The sequence below is a fragment of the Podarcis cretensis genome, assembly GCF_951804945.1.
Source record: "Podarcis cretensis genome assembly, chromosome: 14".
NCBI lineage: Eukaryota > Metazoa > Chordata > Lepidosauria > Squamata > Lacertidae > Podarcis > Podarcis cretensis.
The window spans coordinates 56113078-56135252 of record NC_137183.1 but is presented as its reverse complement, the minus strand read 5'-3'; the positions used below and the strand labels follow the sequence as shown (position 1 = coordinate 56135252).

Here is a 22175-nt window from a genome sequence, read left to right as displayed (position 1 = left end):
ATTATGAATAAAGAAAGAAAATGGGAGAAAGGTTAGGTATATAAAACCCAAGGAGAAAAGGCAGATTATACATTTAATAACTAATGATGAATAAACATACTGATCCATGAGAAATAAGATTAAAACTATACAAAATATTTTATGTACATTGTGAAAACATGTAAAGAAAATCTTAATTTTATACTCAGTTGTTTGGCAAAGGGAATGACTCAACTGAGGTTCAAACTGCAAGTCAATCTTGGAAACAAGCAGATGAGAGAAGAAGAGTATGGATGTCCTTTGGTTGCTTCTGTTACTGTTGTTTGTCAATAGCTATAACATCTGTAATTTCCATGACAGTTCGGTGCCAAAGAACTACCAGCACATCCTGGCCTTGGCATTTGCTGTCCAAGAGATCAATGAAAACCCCGACATTTTATCCAACATCTCTCTGGGATTTCACATCCTCAACAGCTACTACACTGCCAGGATGACCTATAAGGCCAGCCTCAGCCTCTTTTCTGCACAACGGAGGTTTGTCCCCAACTTCCAGGGTCACAACCAGAACAAAGTGATAGCTCTGATCGGAGGATGCATCTCCGAAATCTCTGTGAATGTGGCCGTCATTTCAGCAATGTACAAGGCTCCACAGGTAAGCCTGTTCCTGAGAGAATAGAGAGAACACATCATGGTGGGATCATCATGATTTCAGAAAAAATTCATGGATAAAAGTGGATAAATGCAGGTTTAATGATACTGCTATCAGGTTTATTGACAGTTCCTTGGCCAACTGTGCTGATCAATAAGTTTTAAGCAGGGCTTTGTCCTTTCCCGGATCCTGTTCAACCTTTTCATCCATGACTTTGATCACTAGTTGGGAGCTGTATGCTGTGAACATTGTCTGTCATAGACAATGGGGCGACGTCTTTGGAGGGAAAGGTGTGGGGCCTGGAGAGGAGCTCAGAAGACCTGAGGATCTGGAGGAACCAGTCCTGTCCCAAGGCCACCTGAAGTGCCTCTTAACATATAGGACTCTCCTGATCTCCCTCATAGCCTCTCTCACAATCTGAAGCAGATAGGTAGCCATGTTGGTCTGCCATAGTCAAAACAAAAAATTCCTTCCAGTAGCACCTTAAAGACCAACTAAGTTAGTTCTAGGTATGAGCTCAGAAGGGTGGTGGGAATGGGTGATTGGCAGATAGCTGTGATGAGCCTGTTGATGACTCTTAATGATGAGCCTGTTGACGACTCTGTTAAGAGTCGTCAACAGGCTCATCACAGCTATCTGCCAATCACCCATTCCCACCACCCTTCTGAGTAATACCCCTCCCCACCTTCTCACTATATAGAAGGGTCTTGTGACTTCTGTTTCAGTGTATCTGAAGAAGTGTGCATGCACACGAAAGCTCATACCTAGAACTAACTTAGTTGGTCTTTAAGGTGCTACTGGAAGGAATTTTTTGTTTTCACAATCTGAAAGTCCTGCTTTCATCCCAGATTCCCCCTGGAAGACTGAGGGTGGCAGATCGGGATGGTGACAAGATGTGTTAAAAGTGAGCAGAAGAGGGAGCTGCGATCAAGCTTGCATGTTTGCACACAAAGCCATCTGATACCTTACTTGCATGAGCCGAAATGTGTACCAGCTCTCTGTGGTCTACCTGGCATATTTAGGTGATGATTTGTTAATACCCTGTGTCCTTCATTGACATTAACCAATGGAGTTACAGAATGCACACAAAAAGACTCTTTTCTTTTTTTGTTGCCTGGATCCACCCCTTTGACATGATTCTTGATTCCTGTAGATCTTTAAATACTTCAAATATTTTCATGACTGCCACATAGCAGAGACCCCTTTTCTACAGTCCCAGAAGTAAGTACTAGCACCGGGAGTAAAAGTACTTAAACCGAACAATGCAATTACTTGCAGATGGTGTTATTCTGATATTCCACAGATAAAATGGCATACAAGTCGACTGGAATAGATTAATTTAACATCACATTTGAATAATATTTATGCATTTTATTTCAGCTCACCTATGGATCATTTTTGCCAATACAACATGCCAACACTTTATTCCCCTTTTTGTACCAGATGGTCCCAAATGAAGCCCAACAGCACATAGGGGCTGTGCAGTTACTCAAACATTTTGGATGGACATGGATTGGGCTTGGTGCTGTGGATGATGACAAAGGGGACCAGTTTTTACAGACAATGGCCCCAGTGCTTGATGAAAACGGCATCTGTTATGCCTTCATCATGAGAATACCAAAATGGAATTATGTGGATGAGATAATAAAATATGTTTTACAACGTGTAGAATACTATTTAACTGTCTTCAAGGAGAAAGCCAGTGTGTTTTTTGTATATGGAGAACCGCCATCCTTTCAGGTTTTGAGAATGTTGTTCTTTGTAGCACCATTAATAGAATTGCCACCTCTTGGAAAAGTCTGGATTGTTACATCTCACTGGGATTTTGCATCACACTCTATTCAAAAGATTTGGGATTTACAAACCTTCCATGGGTCCATATCTTTCACAGTTCACTCAAATCAGCCCGAGGGTTTCCAAAAGTTCCTTCAGATGGTAAGACCTTTGTGGTTCAAAAGAGATGGCTTTATTCAAGACTTCTGGGAACAGGCTTTTGACTGTTTGCTAACAGCGTCCAAGGAGTGGGAAGGAGAGGATAATAAAACCTGCACTGGGGAAGAGAATCTGGAGAGTCTTCCTGGAAGTTTGTTTGAAATGGAAATGACTGGCCACAGCTACAATGTCTACAATGCTATCTATGCTGTGGCACATGCTCTGAATGCTATATTCCAGTTCAAATCCATGCATAGAAGATTTGAAGAAGGACGAAAAATGGCATTTCAGAATGTGGAACCATGGCAGGTAATAAAATTAAAGAAACTTAAGTTGAGATTTATTAGAACTATGTTTAAGGTGTGAATACCCAGAGCGGTACTGTTAGGCCCAGAGCCATCACCCCTCCAGTTCCCTTCATGATCCCATGCAGCCTGTTCTTGCTGTAAAAGATGGGATGGTACCTGAATTGGAAACCAAGTTATAAAGGCCAATGTGATCATTGTGGGAACAATTTATAATCTTAGATGCAGAGTGTGCTAGAGGCATGGTCTCACCAATCTATAGAAAGCTTGTTGAACACAAAGTTGGTAGCAAAATGAGTTTTAAGTTGACCTGGGAGCAGGATCCTGGGGGTGCTATCGATGAGGCATGTGGGAACAGTTTTATTTTGGTTTCTTTTTGCAAATCCACTTGATAAGCCATGGCAGTCTAGTGAATTGTTTGTAATTCATAATCTGCCACCCATGTGGAGGCAGGGAAAGAAAAAGAGATATGTACAATTCAAGAGTAGGACATGACAGTCCGATGGATGAAGCCCCCACCTATGCCAGGTGTAGGGAACGCCCAGCTCCCCATGTGTTGCTGAATTGAAACTCAATCAATTGCAGCTTATAGAAGTTGATAGTTCAGCAACATCTGAGGGCCCAGAGGTTTCTGTACCTCCGACACCTGCTGTTTAAAAAACTCCTGATATGTGTCTTTGTGAAGCTTTTATAAATGGTTGTCCTTTTTTCATGTAATCCTTCAATCCAGGTCCATCGTTTTCTACGGAGCATCGTTTTCAACAACACTGCTGGAGATTGTGTGCACTTCAGTGAAAATGCAGAATTAGTTGTAGGTTTCGATGTTACAAACTGGAGGATTTACCCCAATGGTTCAGTGATTAGAGCCAAAGTTGGAAAACTGAACCCTCGGGCTCCTTTAGGCAAAGAGTTAACCATTCATGATGATCAGATTGAGTGGCATAAAAGCTTTAATCAGGTGAGACATAGCTGTGTGAAGAACAGATATTGCCATGAAAAATCAACCTTGGGTCCCAAAGGTTGTTGGACTACAACTCCCATCATCACCAGGCAGGTTAGCCAATAATCAAGGAGGATGGGAGGTGTAATAAAATGCACCAGTATCTGGGAGCTGAAGCCTGAAGGACAGGTGTTGTGATCGGCTTCAAAAATTCTTTATGGTGTTCCAGATTTCATTTTGGTGAAACCCTACATAATCTTTTTTTTCTTTAAATTGCTTGATTTCTAGTGTGGGGTATCCATAGAGAATGTCCATTTGCTGGATATTTCCATATTCAGGGCATGATGCTAGCAATCAATTTTCCATATTCACTCATGGCCATGCTGAAGTCTATCTCCTTATTAACAAAGCCAATTAAACCAGGATCTCAGAATCTTTTTCAGTCCTTTGCCCACATTCTCTTAGGGGAAACCATCCAGGGATCATATGCCGTGGTGGTGGGGAGTGACTGTACCCAAAGAGGGTGAAGCAGCAGGCATGACTCTGGCCTGCGTTGAATGGGCTACATTTCAGTGATTCCAAACACAGAAGCTTCTGGATACATCCCAGTAGTGCTCTCTATTCTCCACAGAGGCAAGCAAGATGGATTATCGCTGTTCAGGGCCACATTCTAGCCAAGCAGAAGAGCTTGAGGAGGCACACAGCAGGGCTGGTGGGGGGAACATGGAAAGCATGACTTGGGATGAAACCTGAGGCATGAAGAGAAGCACCTACACGGCCACCAGCCCCCCATCCTGGCATTTTCTCCCCAGGAATGATTATTATTGGTTACATTTCTATACTGCCCTTCCTTGGTAATACCAAAGTAATAAGCAAAAACAATACCCCCCTGGCCCAACCCAACCCAAAGATACAGTAAGATACAGCGGAAGCACCACCTTAATCCACCCATCTTTAATTCTCATTAGGTGTCAATAAAAGAACTTTGCTAAGCTTTGGGCCTTATCAATTCAGATGCATTTGTTCTATTTAAACTCTCTCTGGACAGAAGCAATATGGTTCAATTGAGGGATATTTCCCTATTACCAAAAATATTTTTATTATTGTCAAAAAAAATAACAAAAAACCCCCTACCCCTTTCCCTAGTATAGATGCAAAACATGGACTGACTGCTTTGGCAGGTAGAATTGCTCCTCTGCTCCTCTGCATCTCCATCAGATCAAGGGGCCTCTGGGTGCCAAAGTATCTGAGCCCCATAGAGCCACCAAGGGATTCTGTTCAGGGATGCTGAGGGGTGGTTAGAAAGGCTATATCTGTCCAAAGCCCAGATGATGTGAGGGCCCATGACTTCCTGGTTGTCTCTCATGGTTCTGGGCTCACAGCTGCCAGGCTCCATGAGCATCTGCTATCTATAGGCCATTGGCTCCTTAACCTGCTATGAAGACAACGGCAGGAATACTGTAGAATAATGTGATGGAGAGGGGATGGCAGTCTTTCACATCTCACTCCGGGGTGGCATTTTTTCAGTGCACACGTGGCAGCTGAGCTACAACATTGGAAAGAGGCAGAGAATATGATTAGCCTCCATAAATCTTTCTGCAATGCTTTATTCAGATCAGCCCAGGCTTCCTTCTGAACCCAGCTAGGATTCCACATCCTTGGGACTCAGCATGCCAGCCCTCTTCAGGCGTTCGCTCCTGACACAAGTGGTGTGATCTGACAGGGGGAGCTGTTGACTGTCGCCTCTCCATCAGGACCATCCCTGTCTCCCTCCGGGTGCTGAGCTCTGAATGCAGGGTCCTAAAACTGTTCTGAAAAAGGATAAATGTAGAGGACACTCCCTGCTACAGATATCCAGCCCTCAACATGTGGAGGAAAGCTGGAACATCTGACTGCTCCATGCTCACTTTCCTCAGCACATAATCCTAATCATGCGACAGTTGAATGATGGATAATATGCTCTTGCTAATCTTCCTTTCTTGTTTTGGTGCAGATGCTGCCAGTTTCTGTGTGCAATGACTATTGCTATCCTGGCTACAGCAGGAAAAAGAGGGAGGGAGCGAAATTCTGCTGCTATGATTGTGTTCCATGTCCAGAAGGGACCATCTCTAACCAGAAGGGTAGGAGCAATACTTTTTTCCTAGAAAAATAGGTGATTCAAGAAGCTTGGGTATGTGGGAAGGGTTGTAGAATAAAGGAAAGCACATCTAAAAACCCCAGCAACCAGAAAAATAAATAAGTGCAACAAAGACCTGCACAACACTCAGAGAAATTTCACCAAACTTTCCTTTCCCCTTTGGAATACAGTTAAATTTATGGAAACTTTCAACAACAACAGGAACAGTCACAACAAAATAATAAATAATAATAATAAATTTTATTTATATCCCGCCCTCCCCGGCCGAAGCCGGGCTCAGGGCGGCTAACAACAATTAAAACAGTGTGACATTATAAAACATTATAAAAATGAATTAAAATCAAAATTGATGGCAACCATAAACTAAAACTTTGTAAAGATTGCCAGAGGAGGGGGTCAGGCTGCGCCCTGACCAAATGCCAGGTGGAACAGCTCTGTCTTGCAGGCCCTGCGGAAAGATGTCAAGTCCTGCAGGGCCCTTGTCTCTTGTGACAGAGCGTTCCACCAGGTTGGAGCCGCAGCCGAAAAAGTCCTGGCTCTAGTTGAGGCCAGCCTAACCTCTCTGAGGCCTGGGACCCTCAAGGTGTTTTTATTTGAAGATCGTAAGTTCCTCTGTGGGGCATACCAGGAGAGGCGGTCCCGTAGGTACGAGGGCCCTAGGCCGTATAGGGCTTTGAAGGTTAAAACCAGCACCTTAAACCTGATCCTGTACTCCACCGGGAGCCAGTGCAGCTGGTATAGCACCGGATGAATGTGATCTCTAAGCGAGGACCCCGTAAGGAGTCTCGCTGCGGCATTCTGCACCCGCTGGAGTTTCTGGGTCAGTCTCAAGGGCAGCCCCACGTAGAGCGAGTTACAATAATCCAGTCTGGAGGTGACCGTCGTGTGGATCACAGTGGCTAGGTCAGGGCGAGAGAGATAAGGAGCCAACTGCTTAGCTTGGCGGAGATGAAAAAATGCCGCCTTTGTTGTAGCTGCAATCTGCGCCTCCATGGAGAGGGAGGTATCGAAGATTACACCCAAACTCTTAACAGACGGTGCTGGCACTAATTGCACCCCCGCAAGAGATGGGAGTTGCCCCCTCAGTCCCATGTCGTCCCGTCCCAGCCAGAGGACCTCTGTCTTCGAAGGATTTAACTTCAGCCGGCTCCCACGTAACCATCCAGCCACAGCCTCCAAGCATCTGATCAGTGTGTCTGGGGCCGAGTCCGGGTGGCCGTCCATCAACAAATAGAGTTGGGTGTCATCAGCATACTGATGGCAGCCCAGCCCAAAACTCCGGACAAGCTGGGCGAGGGGGCGCATAAAGATGTTAAAAAGCATCGGGGAGAGTATTGCACCCTGAGGCACACCACACACCAAGGAGTGGCGGGATGACAATTCCCCCCCAAGCGCCACCCTCTGTCCCCGACCAGAGAGAAACGAGCGCAGCCATTGAAGGACTGTGCCCTGGATCCCCACGTCGGCAAGGCGGTGGTCCAGGAGTTCGTGATCGACCATGTCGAAGGCTGCTGACAGGTCTAAAAGAATCAGCAGCCCCGACCCGCCTCGATCCAGCTGCCTGCGGAGATCATCTGTTAGGGCGACCAGAGCCGTCTCGGTCCCATGACCAGCGCGGGAGCCGGACTGGAATGGATCCAGAGCTGATGTTTCATCCAGAAACCTACCAAGCTGATGTTTCATCCAGAAACCTACCAAAATCATAATCATAATCAAGTATTGGAATAAGACAACAGCCTAGGGCATTCATGGTTTTCAATGAGAGCAGAATTTACTATTTCATGGAAAAATTATCTAGTAGACCAGTTCAGCATCATCCAGACTTTCTCACTGAAATCATGAGTGTCCTTTGGTTGGTCAAAGAACGGCATGAACACAAAAAGCACTTTCATTTCTTTTTAAAATAAGATTTTATCAAGGCTTTTTCACAATACAAGAAGTCAAAAGAAGCCACTCTACATGAAAACAAAGAGATAGAGATAGAATGCCGAGTCCTCCCTCCAAAGCTGCTCTTGACTCTGGTCTCACTCAGATAGTGGTGGACCCTTCTAGCTCTCACCTGGAAGCTTTCGTTTTCCCAGACCCTCACCTTGGGAGGTTTTCCCTTCCCTGCCTCTCACTCAGGGTCCTCCCACCAACCATTTGCCCCCCATGTGTGCACAATCCCCCAACAACAGCCCAGAGCAAAGGAAACCCAAAGAAAGTGTTAAATGTTTGGGGAAAGTCAGAAGCCCAAGGCAGTATAAGTTCCTCAACTACGTTTATTTCACATTTGTCAATGACAACAGCTCACTCATAGGAAAACAAGAACCGAACTGACTGGACAACATAATAATAGTGCCAAGCATGAACTGACCATTGACAGTTGAAAGTGCATGCGCTTACTTGCCATTAGACTGTTCGTCTACCAATGCTTATATGATTGGTTAAAACGCGCCTTCTAACATAAAATGTGTTACACCCAATACATAACAGAAAGCAAAAGAAAGGGGGAAAGGAGGGGAGGAGAGGAATTTCACTGCCTGCCATAACTGATTCTCTCAAGAGATGTAGGTCATTATCTTGACATTTTTAATTGTTCCATCTTCTCCCCCTCCACCCTCCAGATATGGATGCCTGTGTCAAGTGCGCAGAAGAAAACTACCCAAACCAGGACCAAACAGGGTGTATTCCAAGGGGGCTGAGCTACCTCTCCTACCAAGAAAAGTTAGGGCTCAGCTTAGCTGTCTCCGCTCTGGCTTTCTCCCTGATCACCACCTTCGTGCTGGCGACTTTTGTGAAGCATAAGGACACTCCCATCGTCAAAGCCAACAACCGCAGCCTCACCTACCTCCTCCTCATCTCCCTCCTCCTCTGCTTCCTCTGCTCCTTGCTCTTCATTGGTCAGCCTGGAAAAGGGACCTGCCTCTTCCGACAAATGACTTTCAGCATCGTCTTCTCGGTGGCCCTTTCCAGTATTCTGGCCAAAACCATCACCGTGGTTCTAGCATTCATGGCAACCAAGCCAGGATCCAGAATGAGGAGATGGGTGGGGAAGGGGCTGGCCAATTGTGTGGTCTTTTCCTGCTCTTTCCTTCAAGCTGGCATTTGCACCCTTTGGCTAAGTGCTTCCCCTCCATTCCCAGATACAGACATGCAGTCACTGAAGAGTGAGATCATCCTTGAATGCAATGAGGGTTCAGTTGCCATGTTTTATTGTGCTTTTGGTTATATGGGTTTTCTGGCCATTGTGAGTCTCCTTGTGGCTTTCCTGGCCAGAAAGTTACCTGACAGTTTTAACGAGGCCAAATTTATCACGTTTAGCATGTTGGTTTTCTGCAGTGTTTGGCTGACCTTTGTTCCAACCTACCTGAGCACCAAAGGGAAATACATGGTAGCCGTGGAGGTCTTCTCCATCTTGTCCTCCAGTGCTGGGTTACTGGGTTGCATCTTTTTCCCTAAATGCTACATCATTGTGCTGAGGTCTGACCTGAACAACAAGGAAAGCCTAATAAGGGGAAGAAAATAAATAATGGGCATATCCTTCACTGACATTAAATGGAGAAATATCATGATCTTTGATAAATTTGTGTCTCGTCTCTTTTCCTCTCTGTTGTATTCATATTTCTTGACCCACCCAGACATCTTGATGATTTATGCTCATCATGTCCACAAAATATTTCAGGTGGTCATAGCTTCTCTTCCAATCAGTGCATATCACATAATTTCCTGCAACCTATTATTCCATAAATGTTTTGGTATATTTGTGTCCTGCTTTGCTTGCGCTACTGCAATAATTTGGTTGCACAGGCAAAGTATCCCAGAACACACTGAAGCAGAATAGAGATACAAATAATGCACTATTACAGAACGTGTTACAAAATACTCCTACAATAAAACACCAGTCTGGGTGGCTTCCTTTTTTCATCATCATCAACATCATATATGCCGTCCATCTGACTAGGTTGCCCCAGCCATACTGGGCAGCTCCCATGAAATTTTTTAAAATACAATGAAACATCAACCATAAAAAACTTCCCTGAACATGGCAGCTTTCAAATGTCTTCTAAAAGTCAAATAGTTGTTGATCTCATTGACATCCGATGGGAGGGCGTTCCACAGAGAGGGCACCACTGCCAGGAAGGCCTGGTTCCCTGTAACCTCACTTCTTGCAGTCAGGGACCCATCAGAAGGCCTCTGGAGGTGGACCTCGGTGTCCAGGCTGGATGATGGTGTCTCCACAGATGACTTCAGAGAAAGAGTTTTCTTGTTCCCTCAGCATATGCAGGCTCTCCTATGACCTCCCAGGGGATTTGGAGTAGCAAAGTTGAGAAAGAATCTAGACTGAAAAACTAATAGAGCCATCACTTGTCACTATATTGAGTTTTGTAGGTCCTGAAGATATTTTTTAATGGGTTTTGAAAATCCAGCTGATAAACCTCTTTCCAGACACCTGCATATGGTCAAAATATAGATTCGAAGATACTTGGGCCCCAGACCTTTTGACCCCCATTTTTATTACATCATTCATATTACTAATACTGCATAAATGAATTCTTTTGACCATAAGATATTATAGGCAAACAATATTAGAACAGATTTGTTAAAGGAGATGTTCCCATCATCATGATGAAACAGGGCCTCAAATTTCCCCATTGAACTGAACCTCAAATTTCCCCAGATTGTGATTCTACCTTAAAATCTGGGCTTTCACATTATAGCAAAAATGAAGACTTGTTGGGCAATGCCTAATATCAGGGATGTGTAGTTAAATTGACTCTAACTTGAGCAGAGGCAGCTTCGACCTACTGAGCTAAGTGTCACATATTCCTAACTACTCTTCAAAAGAGAAAATATGAGTTGTAGGACTCCAGGGAGGCGAAGAGGGTGGAGTCCTCACAGGTTCAATAAAAATGCAACTTCAAAAACAAGGGGAATAGTGACCCCTATCATTACCAGAATTGCTGGTTTCCATCCGACTGACAACAAAAAGTGCTTCCAGGGATCTTTAGCACATCAACCATCAGTTTCTGAAAGAAGTTACAAAAGCCTCATATTATTTTAGAACAAGAGATAGGCAAGATTCTGTATCATTTGTTAATCATCATTCCTGCTTCACATGTTAATGCATTTCTCTTTGTCTGCTGTATCTTCCACTTCCCAGATTTTATTTGAAATCCTATTTTGGCATTATTTCTGTTCCTTTGCACAAACTGATTTGCAAAGTTTGACCCTTTCTGCCTGCTTTCACATCAGGGCATTGATAACTTTAGCTGTATATGAGGTATTTTTATACCACTCACCACTAAAGAATAAAGTCAACAGAAAAACGATTTGATCCAGATTATTTTCATGAAAGCTAGCTCCTGCTGAAATCAGTCCTGATCAGAACCACATACAATTCTGCAGCGGGAAACATGCGAAGCTGCTTTTCGTGGGAAGACCCTTTTCACAGAAGGATCCTGCTGGTTGTGATATTGCTGCTTGTGCTGCTGTGTCATAGTGTTTGCCAGGCATATTCCATGAATTGCAGCATACGTGACGATCCCCTCCCTATTCCTCATGAGTTTTACCTGCCGGGAGACCTGGTCATCAGTGAAATTGTTTCTCAGGTCTTCTTGCTCTACAATCTCCTCTCTTTCATGGAACAGCCGACACAGATTGTGATTGATGAGCCAATGTAAGTCTCTCTCTCTCTCTCTCTCTCTCTCTCTCTCTCTCTCTCTCTCTCCCTCTCTCTCTCTCTCTCTCTCATAAACACACACACTTGTTGCAAAGTATGTTCAGAATATAATTACTGGGAATATGTCTTTAAGGAAAAGGTTCATTTTTGGAGTGAGAAAAGTGTCATGTCAGAAGCTTGTTCATATCTATTTAGCCTTCCACATTATACTGTTAGCACAAAGCATTAGTGAGTTTTGTCACACAAGTGCCATTGAAGTGTAAGGATCTTCAGTACTTCCACTGGGCTATTTGTGACTCTAGGTGGAGGAATTTGCATGCATTTGTTTTTCTCCACACTACTTCTTCTTACTCTTTGTTCCCTACATCCTTGGCCTTCATCTGTATCCCATCCCATTGTCTTTCAGTCACCTGGTCTTTTAAACTTTCATTTCATATTATTTTGGTCCAAGCATACCACCCAATTCCATCCTTCCTCTTGATTTCTTCCTGCCCTTCCTTCAGCCTACTCCAGATTTCACATGACCAGTTCCACTCGATTGCTGCAACTGTAAATACATTGGACCCACAATCAAATCTGATGAGAGTATGTGTATGAGAGGAGCATTTGGAAATATTCTCTGGATGCCTCTGCTGGTGCATTTAAATATGTAGAGGCAATATATTATGGGGTGTGTGTGCATGTAATTTTTAAATTGGTCATAAGACATATTGTATTACACTGTTTGCAAATATATAGACTTCCAGTTGTACCTCTCACTTGCTGTCTTCTCTGATTTCATCACTAAGTGGGAGACGCTCTTCAGTTACCTTGCTATATCCAGATAATAAATAATCCCTTCTTACTTACTTGATGCAATTTTATCTTATTTATTGTTTGTAATAACTGAAAGATGAGCTGAGAGATGAAGAGGACACACATATTTTTCTTGCTTCTCTCAGTATTTGTGTCATCTACTACTTTTATTACAGTTCAGTGCCAAAGAACTACCAGCACATCCTGGCCTTAGCATTTGCTGTCAAAGAGATCAATGAAAATCCCAACATTTTATCGAATCTCTCTCTGGGATTTCACACCCTCAATAGCTACTACACTGCAAAGACGACCTATAAGGCCACCCTCAGCCTCTTTTCTGCACAGCATCGCTTTGTCCCCAACTTCAAGTGTCACAACCACAACAACCTGATAGCTCTCATTGGAGGATGCATCTCTGAAATCTCTGCCAACGTGGCCGTCATTTCAGCCATCTACAAGACTCCACAGGTAAGCTGTGTGCAAGCAAGTACAGATAGTTCAGAGTTGTGGCACAATATCATGATTTCAAAAACATGGCCTGTGATATTTTGGATAGCCAACTGGTTAAATGCAGTCCAAGTGATAATCCTATCAGGTTTATTCACAGCTCTTTGGAAACTGGGCTGATCCTGGAGGTAAATCAGACTTCAGATAAATTTGCAGTGAAGTGACTCAGGGCTTTGTCACTCTCCAGATGTGGTTCAACATTTTTATCCATGCGTTACTTCAGAGCTGGGAACTCTCAGGATGCTGTGGGACACAGAGGCTGGGGAGAACTCTTCTGAGGGAAAGATGTGGGGCCCTGTAGAGAAACCCAGGACAACCAAATATCTGGAGGAATCAGCAATAGTCCTCAAGCCACTTCAAGTCCCTCTTCACATCAATGACTCACTTAGCCCACTAATTGCCTCCTTCCCAATATTAAAGCCTTATCTTATCCCCCAATTTCCCCCTTTGTCTCATGGACCTAAAGTTGGATAGTGGCAGCTAGAGATGGAAAATTTCTTAAAATCAATCAGAAGAGGGAGGTTTGAGGAAGTTGCACATTTTTTTTTGCAGAAGCCGATCTCCTGACTCACAGGCAAGAGCTTGTGAACAGTCTTCAATACTGATCTTTCTATAAACTTCTCACTCCAGAGTTCTCTTCAGGTTTTTCAATCTTTGACGTGAACCTCATAGCTCTGCTCAGCTCACTCTCACCGTGTTTGTAGTTCCCATCCTATCCAAGATGATTGTTGTATATTGGAACTATCTGCGCCATTTCTAGAATATTTAAGTGATGGGTTTTTATTATTATTACTCTGTGCCCTGCATTGGCATTAAAAAACAAAGTTAGAGAAGAACTTTTAAAACATTTTTTTAAAAAAAGCTTATTTATTTAAGAATTATTATCAATAATCAACAAAACTACCCCCAAAATAACTTTGTATCACAATGTTACATAAGTAAATGTAAGTATAATATTTATTCAGAAAAAAATTAAAAGTGTACTCTTTCAGGAGATAATTATTTTCATGGCAATATTGTATAAAGGACCTCCAGTTTTCCCAGCATCTATTTCTATATTAATTGCCACTTTTGAGTTTAAATAAAATGTATTTTTTTTGGCCATTCTTATCAAATACCAAAACTTCATCAAACCCTTCTTTCCAGGAAATGAGAAAAGTAACTTTCCATTTTAAAGCCCATACCATCGTTGCAGCTATGATAGGTGACATATAGCTCAACAACATCCATGGCCATCGTACCCACTAAGGGCCAGACTGAAGTAGCTACATGAACCAAACCAGCATAATGAAAACCGTGGGCACTAAATGAGCAGAGACATAGCAGGGAGCCCTATTCCTACTGTAGCCAAATCTGTGGGAAGCCAAATCTCCTTGCTACCAGAAGGCAGTATCAAGCGAGGAAGGCAGGGAAGCGTCTACCCCGGAGCATGACAAAAATCCAGATGCAAAAAAAGTGTTTCAGGAGATGGTGGATGGGGACTTTGCTCTTATTGTAGATGTAATCTCCTCTGTCTGCTCTGGACACTACCTAAGTTAACAGCTCTGTACTGAGATCTTTCCTTTCCAACCCTCTGGCTCAGCTCACCAATTCCCTGTTTCAGCTCCGACTGCCAGAGATGGGTCTGGTCATGCTCTGGAACATTTGTTCTATTGTATATAAACTTCTGGTGGCTAAATGGTTTGGTGGCAAAACAGAGAAGACCATGTGAAGAATACTTGTGCATTTTATTTCAGCTCACTTATGGATCATTTTTGCCAATACAACATACCAACACTTTATTCCCCTTTTTGTACCAGATGGTCCCAAACGAAGCCCAACAGCACATAGGGGCTGTGCAGTTACTCAAACATTTTGGATGGACATGGATTGGGCTCTGGGCTGTGGATGATGACAAAGGGGACAGGTTTTTGCAGACAATGGCCCCAATGCTTGATGAAAATGGCATCTGTTATGCCTTCATCATGAGAATACCAAAATGGAATTATGTGGATGAAATGATAAAATATGTTTTACAACGTGTAGAATACTATTCAACTGTCTTCAGGGAAAAAGCCAGTGTGTTTTTTGTATATGGAGAACCTCCATCCTTTCAGGTTTTGAGAATGCTCATTTTTGTAGCACCGTTCTTGGAATTGCCATTTCGGGGCAAAGTCTGGATCGTTACATCTCACTGGGATTTTGCATCACACTCTATTCAAAAGAATTGGGATTTACAAACCTTCCATGGTTCCATATCTTTCACAGTTCACTCAAATCAGCCTGAGGGTTTCCAAAAGTTCCTTCAGATGGTAAGACCTTCGTGGTTCAAAAGAGATGGCTTTATTCAAGACTTCTGGGAACAGGCTTTTGGCTGTTTGCTAACAACGTCCAAGGAGTGGGAAGGAGAGGAGAATAAAACCTGCACTGGGGAAGAGAATCTGGAGAGTCTTCCTGGAGGTTTGTTTGAAATGAAAATGACTGGCCACAGCTACAATGTCTACAATGCTATCTATGCTGTGGCACATGCTCTGAATGCTATATTCCAATTCAAATCCATGCATAGAAGATTGGAAGAAGGACGAAAAACGGTATTTCAGAATGTGGAACCATGGCAGGTAATTAAATCAGATAATTTTTTAGGTAACTAAGTTCCCATCCCCACAGTCCAGAGCTGTGTATTGGGTGGAAGGAGGAGAGGAGAGGTGCTGCGGTGGAGAGAAGAAGTGGAGTAAAGAGGGCTGGTTTTCAAATTTGGCTCTTTGCCATTCCTGTCAGCAGATAGTGGGTTGCCTGCAGAGGACAGAGCCCAAGATGATCAAGGCTCTGGAAATGAAGCCTGACAAGGAACAGTCGAGGGAGTTGCATATGTTTAGCCTGGATAAGAGAAGAGTGAGAGGAGATGCGATAGCTATCTTCAGGTATCTCAAGGGCTGTCCCATGGAAGATGGAGCAGATTTGTGTTCTCCTGCTCTGGAGAGTAGGACCGAAACCAAAGGTGTCAAGTTGCAAGAAAGGAGATTCTGAATGAACAGCAGGAAGAACTTTCATTAGTAGTAGTATTTATTAGGTTTTTCAAAAATGTGAAATCAATTTACTTCATATATATATATATATATATATATATATATATATATATACTTCCCAACCCTCCCATGTTGTTGTTTTTATTCTTATCCTTAATCACTGTATTATACTTGTCAGGAAGAACTTTCCGACATGAAGAGCTGTCATGGATGCTTGAGCTGAGATTCTTGCATTGCAGGGGGAACTCTCTTGCCATCTATCTAGAGGACAAAACAGAAACAAAGTGAATAAGATTTTAAGGAACAATGATGTGTCCTTTGGGGTCAGCTAGGATGCTTATCATACCAACTGTTGCAGTTTTTCGATTTCCTTTGCCTTTTTTTTACTAGATAGATGATGATAGATGATGACAGATGATGATAGATGATGATAGATGATGATAGATGATGACAGATGATGATAGATGATGATAGATGATATATAGATAGATGATATATAGATAGATGATATATAGATAGATGATATAGATAGATAGATAGATAGATAGATAGATAGATAGATAGAAGATAGATAGATGATAGATAGATAGATAGATAGATGGATAGATAGATAGATAGATAGATATAGATAGATAGATAGATGATAGATGATAGATGATAGATGATAGATAGATAGATAGATAGATGATAGATAGATAGATAGATAGATAGATAGATAGATGAAAGAAAGAATGATAAACAGACAGACAGACAAACAAACAAACTGAATTCATAAAACTAGCTACTTGCCCAATTTTCTGAATCTTATCTAACAGCCTTGGTATGTTGACCAGGGCTTCTTCAACTGTTATCACAAGGTTGTCCACAAAAGCTTTCAGTTTATATGCTTTACTCCCCACCATAATTTCTCGCCAGGATCTCTTAGACTAGTATAAGGAGTATGGTGGCATGGGACAACTCTGTCTTGTTCCCTTTGTAATTCCACATTTTTCAGTTACTACATTATTCACAATCAGAATGGCTTTCTGCTCAGAATATATGGCATCAATTCCTCTAATGAATGGCCCTCCAAATTCCATCATTTCTATTGTCTTTTTCATAAAAGTCCAAGAAACATTATCAAAGGCCTTCTCTGCATCAATAAACATCAAAGCCACTTGCTTTTCATTCCTGGCCTCCAGATACTCTTTTATGTCTATTATATTCCTTATATTATCTTTCATCTGGCAGCCAGGTAGAAAGCCAGCTTGATCTTGGTGGATTGTTTCTTTTAACACTGTTTTCAAATAGTTTGCCAAAATATTGGCAAATAATTTGTAGTCATTATTCAATAGTGAGATTGGCCTGTAATTTTTAACTAAAAGTAAATCTGAAACCTGTTTTGGAATTAATGTAATATAAGCAAGAATCTGACAATTTACTCAAATTCATTATGTGCCAACTGATCTTGCAGTTTTTTGTAATATTTAGCTGAAAGTCCATCTGGTTGTGGCAATTTCTCTGTTTTAGCTTGTCCTGTTGCTTGTTGCAGTTCCATCGTCATTATTTGTGCATTTAAAAGATTTATCTTTTCTTTTGGAATCTTTTGTAGGACATTCTACTTTAAATATGGATCAGTTTTATCCTCATTTTCCAATCCAACTTCCTTGCTTTTTAAAAAAACTGCTATGCTAGCAATTTTCCTCATTTGTTTGCAAACTCAAAATTTGTGTTTTATCAATTTTATTTTCCATTCATTTTCTTGATTTACCAACAATGAAAATTAGGTTTGTAACATCTTTATATTCTGTTTTGTTGATTCATTTCCTGGTTTTTTAATTATTTGTTTTTCGTGTTTAATCAGTTCATCTAGTAACTCTTTCTTTTTCTTCTCTCTTCTCTCTCTCTTTTTTTGCAGAGTATTTTTTTGTATTAAAAAAACCTCTCATTACTGCTTTAATTGTGCCCCAAACCACATTTATATCCATACATTGCTTCAAATCTAGTTCAAAATAATCTCTCAGGGTTCCCCCCTGCTTTCTGCAAGGTAATTTTTATTGTCTAATAAGCCTTCATTTAGTCTCCACCTGAAGGTGAATTTTCTTCTCTTCTTAGTTCCAACAGTAATGAATTATGCTCCAAGAGTGTCCTAGGTTGTGTTTCCACTTTTTTAGTTCTTAATGTTAGTTCATTAGATACCCATACTGATTAGATATCCATACCGAGTTGATTCTTCCTGCAGATTAATTTGGCTCTGAGAAAAAAGTAAATTCTCTGTCCAATGGGTGTTTGAATCTCCAGTTAATTTAAGATTTTCTGCCATAGACTATTTTTTTCTTCAATCCAGGTCCATCAATTTCTACAGAGCATTGTATTCAACAACAGTGCTGGAGATATTGTACACTTTAATGAAAATGCAGAATTAGTTGTTGGTTTCGATGTTACAAACTGGAGGATTTACCCCAATGGTTCAGTGGTTAGAGCCAAAGTTGGAAAACTGAACCCTCAGGCTCCTTTCGACAAGGAGTTAACCATTTATGATGATCAGATTGTGTGGCATAAAAGCTTTAATCAGGTGAGATGTAGCAGTCTGAGACCAGAGCTGGATGTACACTGACCTTTTTAATGTCATTAGAATGATTTTAACTAAATCATTCTAAAACATAATTGCTTAAAAAAGCATTCATTACTTACAAAACAGCTGTTCCCCTCAATGCCTGGTTCCTGGTTGCTCTGCAGCAGCCTCTGGTGTCCCATTTTAATAATCAACGTTCTAAGCTAAACGTAATGTGGCTCTTACATTTTGAAAATCTTTCATTAACCCTTTCTTAATCTTATAAAGCATGAGTGTAGATCCACCCCCCCCAAAAAAAAAAAATCAAAATCAACGCTGGGTCCCCTAATGTTGTTGGACTACGACTCCCATCACCATCAGGCAGGATAGCCAATGATCAAGGATGATGGGAGGTGTATTATAATCTGCAAACATCTGGAGAATGGAGACTGAATGACGGAGCAGTAAACAAGTTTCAACACTTTTGAAAGTTTCTTCCTTTTTCCAGAATTTGTTTTGGTCAAATCCTGCATTATCTCTTTTCTTGTTTAATTACTTTATCTCTGCTTGATATTTCCATATTCTGGGCATGATGACAGTAATCCACTCCACGTTAGGCAGAGTAAATAATTCACACGACTGAAACCTGGCCCCCTAGTCTCTTGTCATGGACCCCTATTTATGCGGTTTTCACCTGTGGCCCCTTTGGAATATCCTGGGGGCCTCCAGGGGGCTATATGGCCCCTGGATGAGAAATGCTGATTTAAGGTCCACAGACCCAGCTGGCCCATGCACACTCTCTTCATCATGAGGGTTCATATATTCCTACTAAGCTCCTGTTCGTGTTTCTGTGCAGGGGCTGCCAGTTTCTGTGTGCAATGACAACTGCTATCCCGGCTCCAGCAGGAAAAAGAAGGAGGGAGAGAAATTCTGCTGCTATGATTGTTTTCCATGTCCAGAAGGGACCATCTCTAATCAGAAGGGTAAGAGGCAACATGGACAGCGATATCAAGACTCTTAGCATAATATGCTTGCTCCTCCTTTCTTTGGAAAATGTATGTCCCCTTGAATGCATTCTGCAATACATACGTTAAAGAAAACTAAACAAGCAACTTTATTTTTAAAATTATGTTTCAAACAAGCAAGGACATTTTGACCTTATGCCAGTCACTATCTTACCAAACAGGAGGGGCGGGAAATGTCCAGTAGCACCTCTGAGACCAACTAAGTTTGTTCTTGATATGAGCTTTTGTGTGCATGCAAACTTCTTCAGATACACTGAAACAGAAGTCACCAGACCTTTATATTGTGAAGATCTAATGAGGGGAGTGATATATGCTGCATTGAGATAATTGGAAGAAAGATGATTAAGGGGTCATTAAATCACACACATCAGCAATGTGATCAATGAGATGAATATTTTAAAAATGTGAAAGCGGAATTCATTCTCAGGGAGTTCCATACCTAAAGAAAAGCTCTTTACTGAAACTTTGTCAGTCTCTGTATTCAGAGATCTCAGGTCACAAATAGATTCAGGTGGCTAGGCTGATCTGCATTGAAGTGTAGTGAGACACAATGGTAACAGCAAGAAACTTTATTGAACTAACAGAACTGGCCAACAGGGGCAAAGCAACTGCTTTTATACATTTCTGAAGGGCTAGGCCACTCCCACTCTCAATGTAATTGGCTGTCTAAACTCCCAAGCTGCGCATCATAACTTAGAGTTTAAGGGCCAATGGCAGTAGCCCAAATCCTGAAACGTTCTGTGATTGGACATCATGTATCGAATCAGAACACAGGGGCTCATTAATTAATTACTTTGTAATTAATTTATGGAGATTTTCAATAACAACAAGCAGATACGAATATATTATGGGAATAAGGGAACTTCCTAGAGCATTCTTGGTTTTAGATGAGATCTGCATCTACTAGATCCTGCAAGTGTCCTTATTTTCCAGAGACAGTCCTGGTTTTACAGAAGCCATCCTGGTTTCTGATTTGATCCCAGAATGCCTTGCTTTTCCTTAGGAATTCCCTAGCTTGATTGGGGAAATGTTAGCGGCTATAAAATAATCTGACCCCTGAGCCATCTGAAGGCAACCCTGTATATTTAATGTTTTCTGAATGCTTAATGTTTTATTGTTTTTATATTTGTTGGAAGCTACCCAGAGCAGCAGGGCAAAGTATAAATAATAAAAAATATTTTTATGTAACTGGACATCCCTATTTTCATCGGAGAAATGTTAGAGGATATGCATGTACTAGACCAAGCTCAGCAACATTCAAACCCTCTCCCTGAAAATATGGTTGTCCAATCTCTTGCAGTTTGTCAAACACCTTCACTGCCTGCCGTAACTGATTCTTTCAGGTAGATGTAGATCATTATCTTGACATTTTTAATTGTTCCATCTTCTCCCCCTCCACCCTCCAGATATGGATGCCTGTGTCAAGTGCGCAGAAGAAAACTACCCAAACCAGGACCAAACAGGGTGTATTCCAAGGGGGCTGAGCTACCTCTCCTACCAAGAAAAGTTAGGGCTCAGCTTAGCTGTCTCCGCTCTGGCTTTCTCCCTGATCACCACCTTCGTGCTGGCGACTTTTGTGAAGCACAAGGACACTCCCATCGTCAAAGCCAACAACCGCAGCCTCACCTACCTCCTCCTCCTCTCCCTCCTTCTCTGCTTCCTCTGCTCCTTGCTCTTCATTGGTCAGCCTGGAAAAGGGACCTGCCTCTTCCGACAAATGACTTTCAGCATCGTCTTCTCGGTGGCCCTTTCCAGTATTCTGGCCAAAACCATCACCGTGGTTCTAGCATTCATGGCAACCAAGCCAGGATCCAGAATGAGGAGATGGGTGGGGAAGGGGCTGGCCAATTGCGTGGTCTTTTCCTGCTCTTTCCTTCAAGCTGGCATTTGCACCCTTTGGCTAAGTGCTTCCCCTCCATTCCCAGATACAGACATGCAGTCACTGAAGAGTGAGATCATCCTGGAATGCAATGAGGGTTCAGCTGCCATGTTTTATTGTGCTTTGGGCTATATGGGTTTTCTGGCCGTTGTGAGTTTCCTTGTGGCTTTCCTGGCCAGAAAGTTACCTGACAGTTTTAACGAGGCCAAATTTATCACGTTTAGCATGTTGGTTTTCTGCAGTGTTTGGCTGACCTTTGTTCCAACCTACCTGAGCACCAAAGGGAAATACATGGTAGCTGTGGAGGTCTTCTCCATCTTGTCCTCCAGTGCTGGGTTACTGGGTTGCATCTTTTTCCCTAAATGCTACATCATTGTGCTGAGGTCTGACCTGAACAACAAGGAAAGCCTAATAAGGGGAAGAAAATAGTGTGTTTGTGTGTGTGTCCATATCTTAGAGCTTGAGTAGTCCTGGGATATCATTCACTCTGACCTCTGATCTTGATCTTTGAATAGATTTGTGTCTCATCAGTTTCCTCTGTGTTGGTTTCTTATTCTTGACCAGCTCCAGACTGGGGAACTATATTTTCTGGACCATGATCATGATCTGGATGTGGATGCAGGGCAGGGCAAATCAGGTTTGGGTTAGTTTGGACCCTATAGAGTCTGATCCAGATTTATAAATCAGGGCCAGAAACTGTGCATAACTGCCAAAAACATAGATTGATCAAAAAATATTTCAGGGGTCCAGGCCCCCTCACGTCAATGGGCACTGCCATTCAAATGCTGTGAGTGCGCCACTTCTTGTGACCAATTATGTGGGGTGGG

General features: G+C 42.2%; 1 protein-coding gene across 1 annotated transcript; it reads left to right on the top strand.

Moving 5' to 3' along the window:
- Nucleotides 1-220: 220 nt before the first annotated feature.
- Nucleotides 221-21883, top strand: LOC307202745 (vomeronasal type-2 receptor 26-like). Its single transcript, XM_079952947.1, has 8 exons — nucleotides 221-631; nucleotides 2072-2869; nucleotides 3596-3823; nucleotides 5799-5925; nucleotides 8549-8606; nucleotides 12576-12867; nucleotides 19301-19427; nucleotides 20876-21883. The coding sequence occupies exons 1-8, from the start codon at nucleotides 269-271 to the stop codon at nucleotides 21775-21777; spliced, it is 2895 nt and encodes a 964-aa protein (XP_079809073.1). The 5' UTR covers nucleotides 221-268; the 3' UTR covers nucleotides 21778-21883.
- Nucleotides 21884-22175: the final 292 nt, after the last annotated feature.

Coding starts and splice junctions, on each gene's coding strand:
- LOC307202745 (XM_079952947.1), top strand. CDS start 269: ATGGATGTCCTTTGGTTGCTTCTGTTACTGTTGTTTGTCAATAGCTAT. Junction 632..2,071: donor CAATGTACAAGGCTCCACAG/GTAAGCCTGTTC, acceptor TTTTTGTACCAG/ATGGTCCCAAATGAAGCCCA. Junction 12,868..19,300: donor CCATCTACAAGACTCCACAG/GTAAGCTGTGTG, acceptor GTTTCTGTGCAG/GGGCTGCCAGTTTCTGTGTG.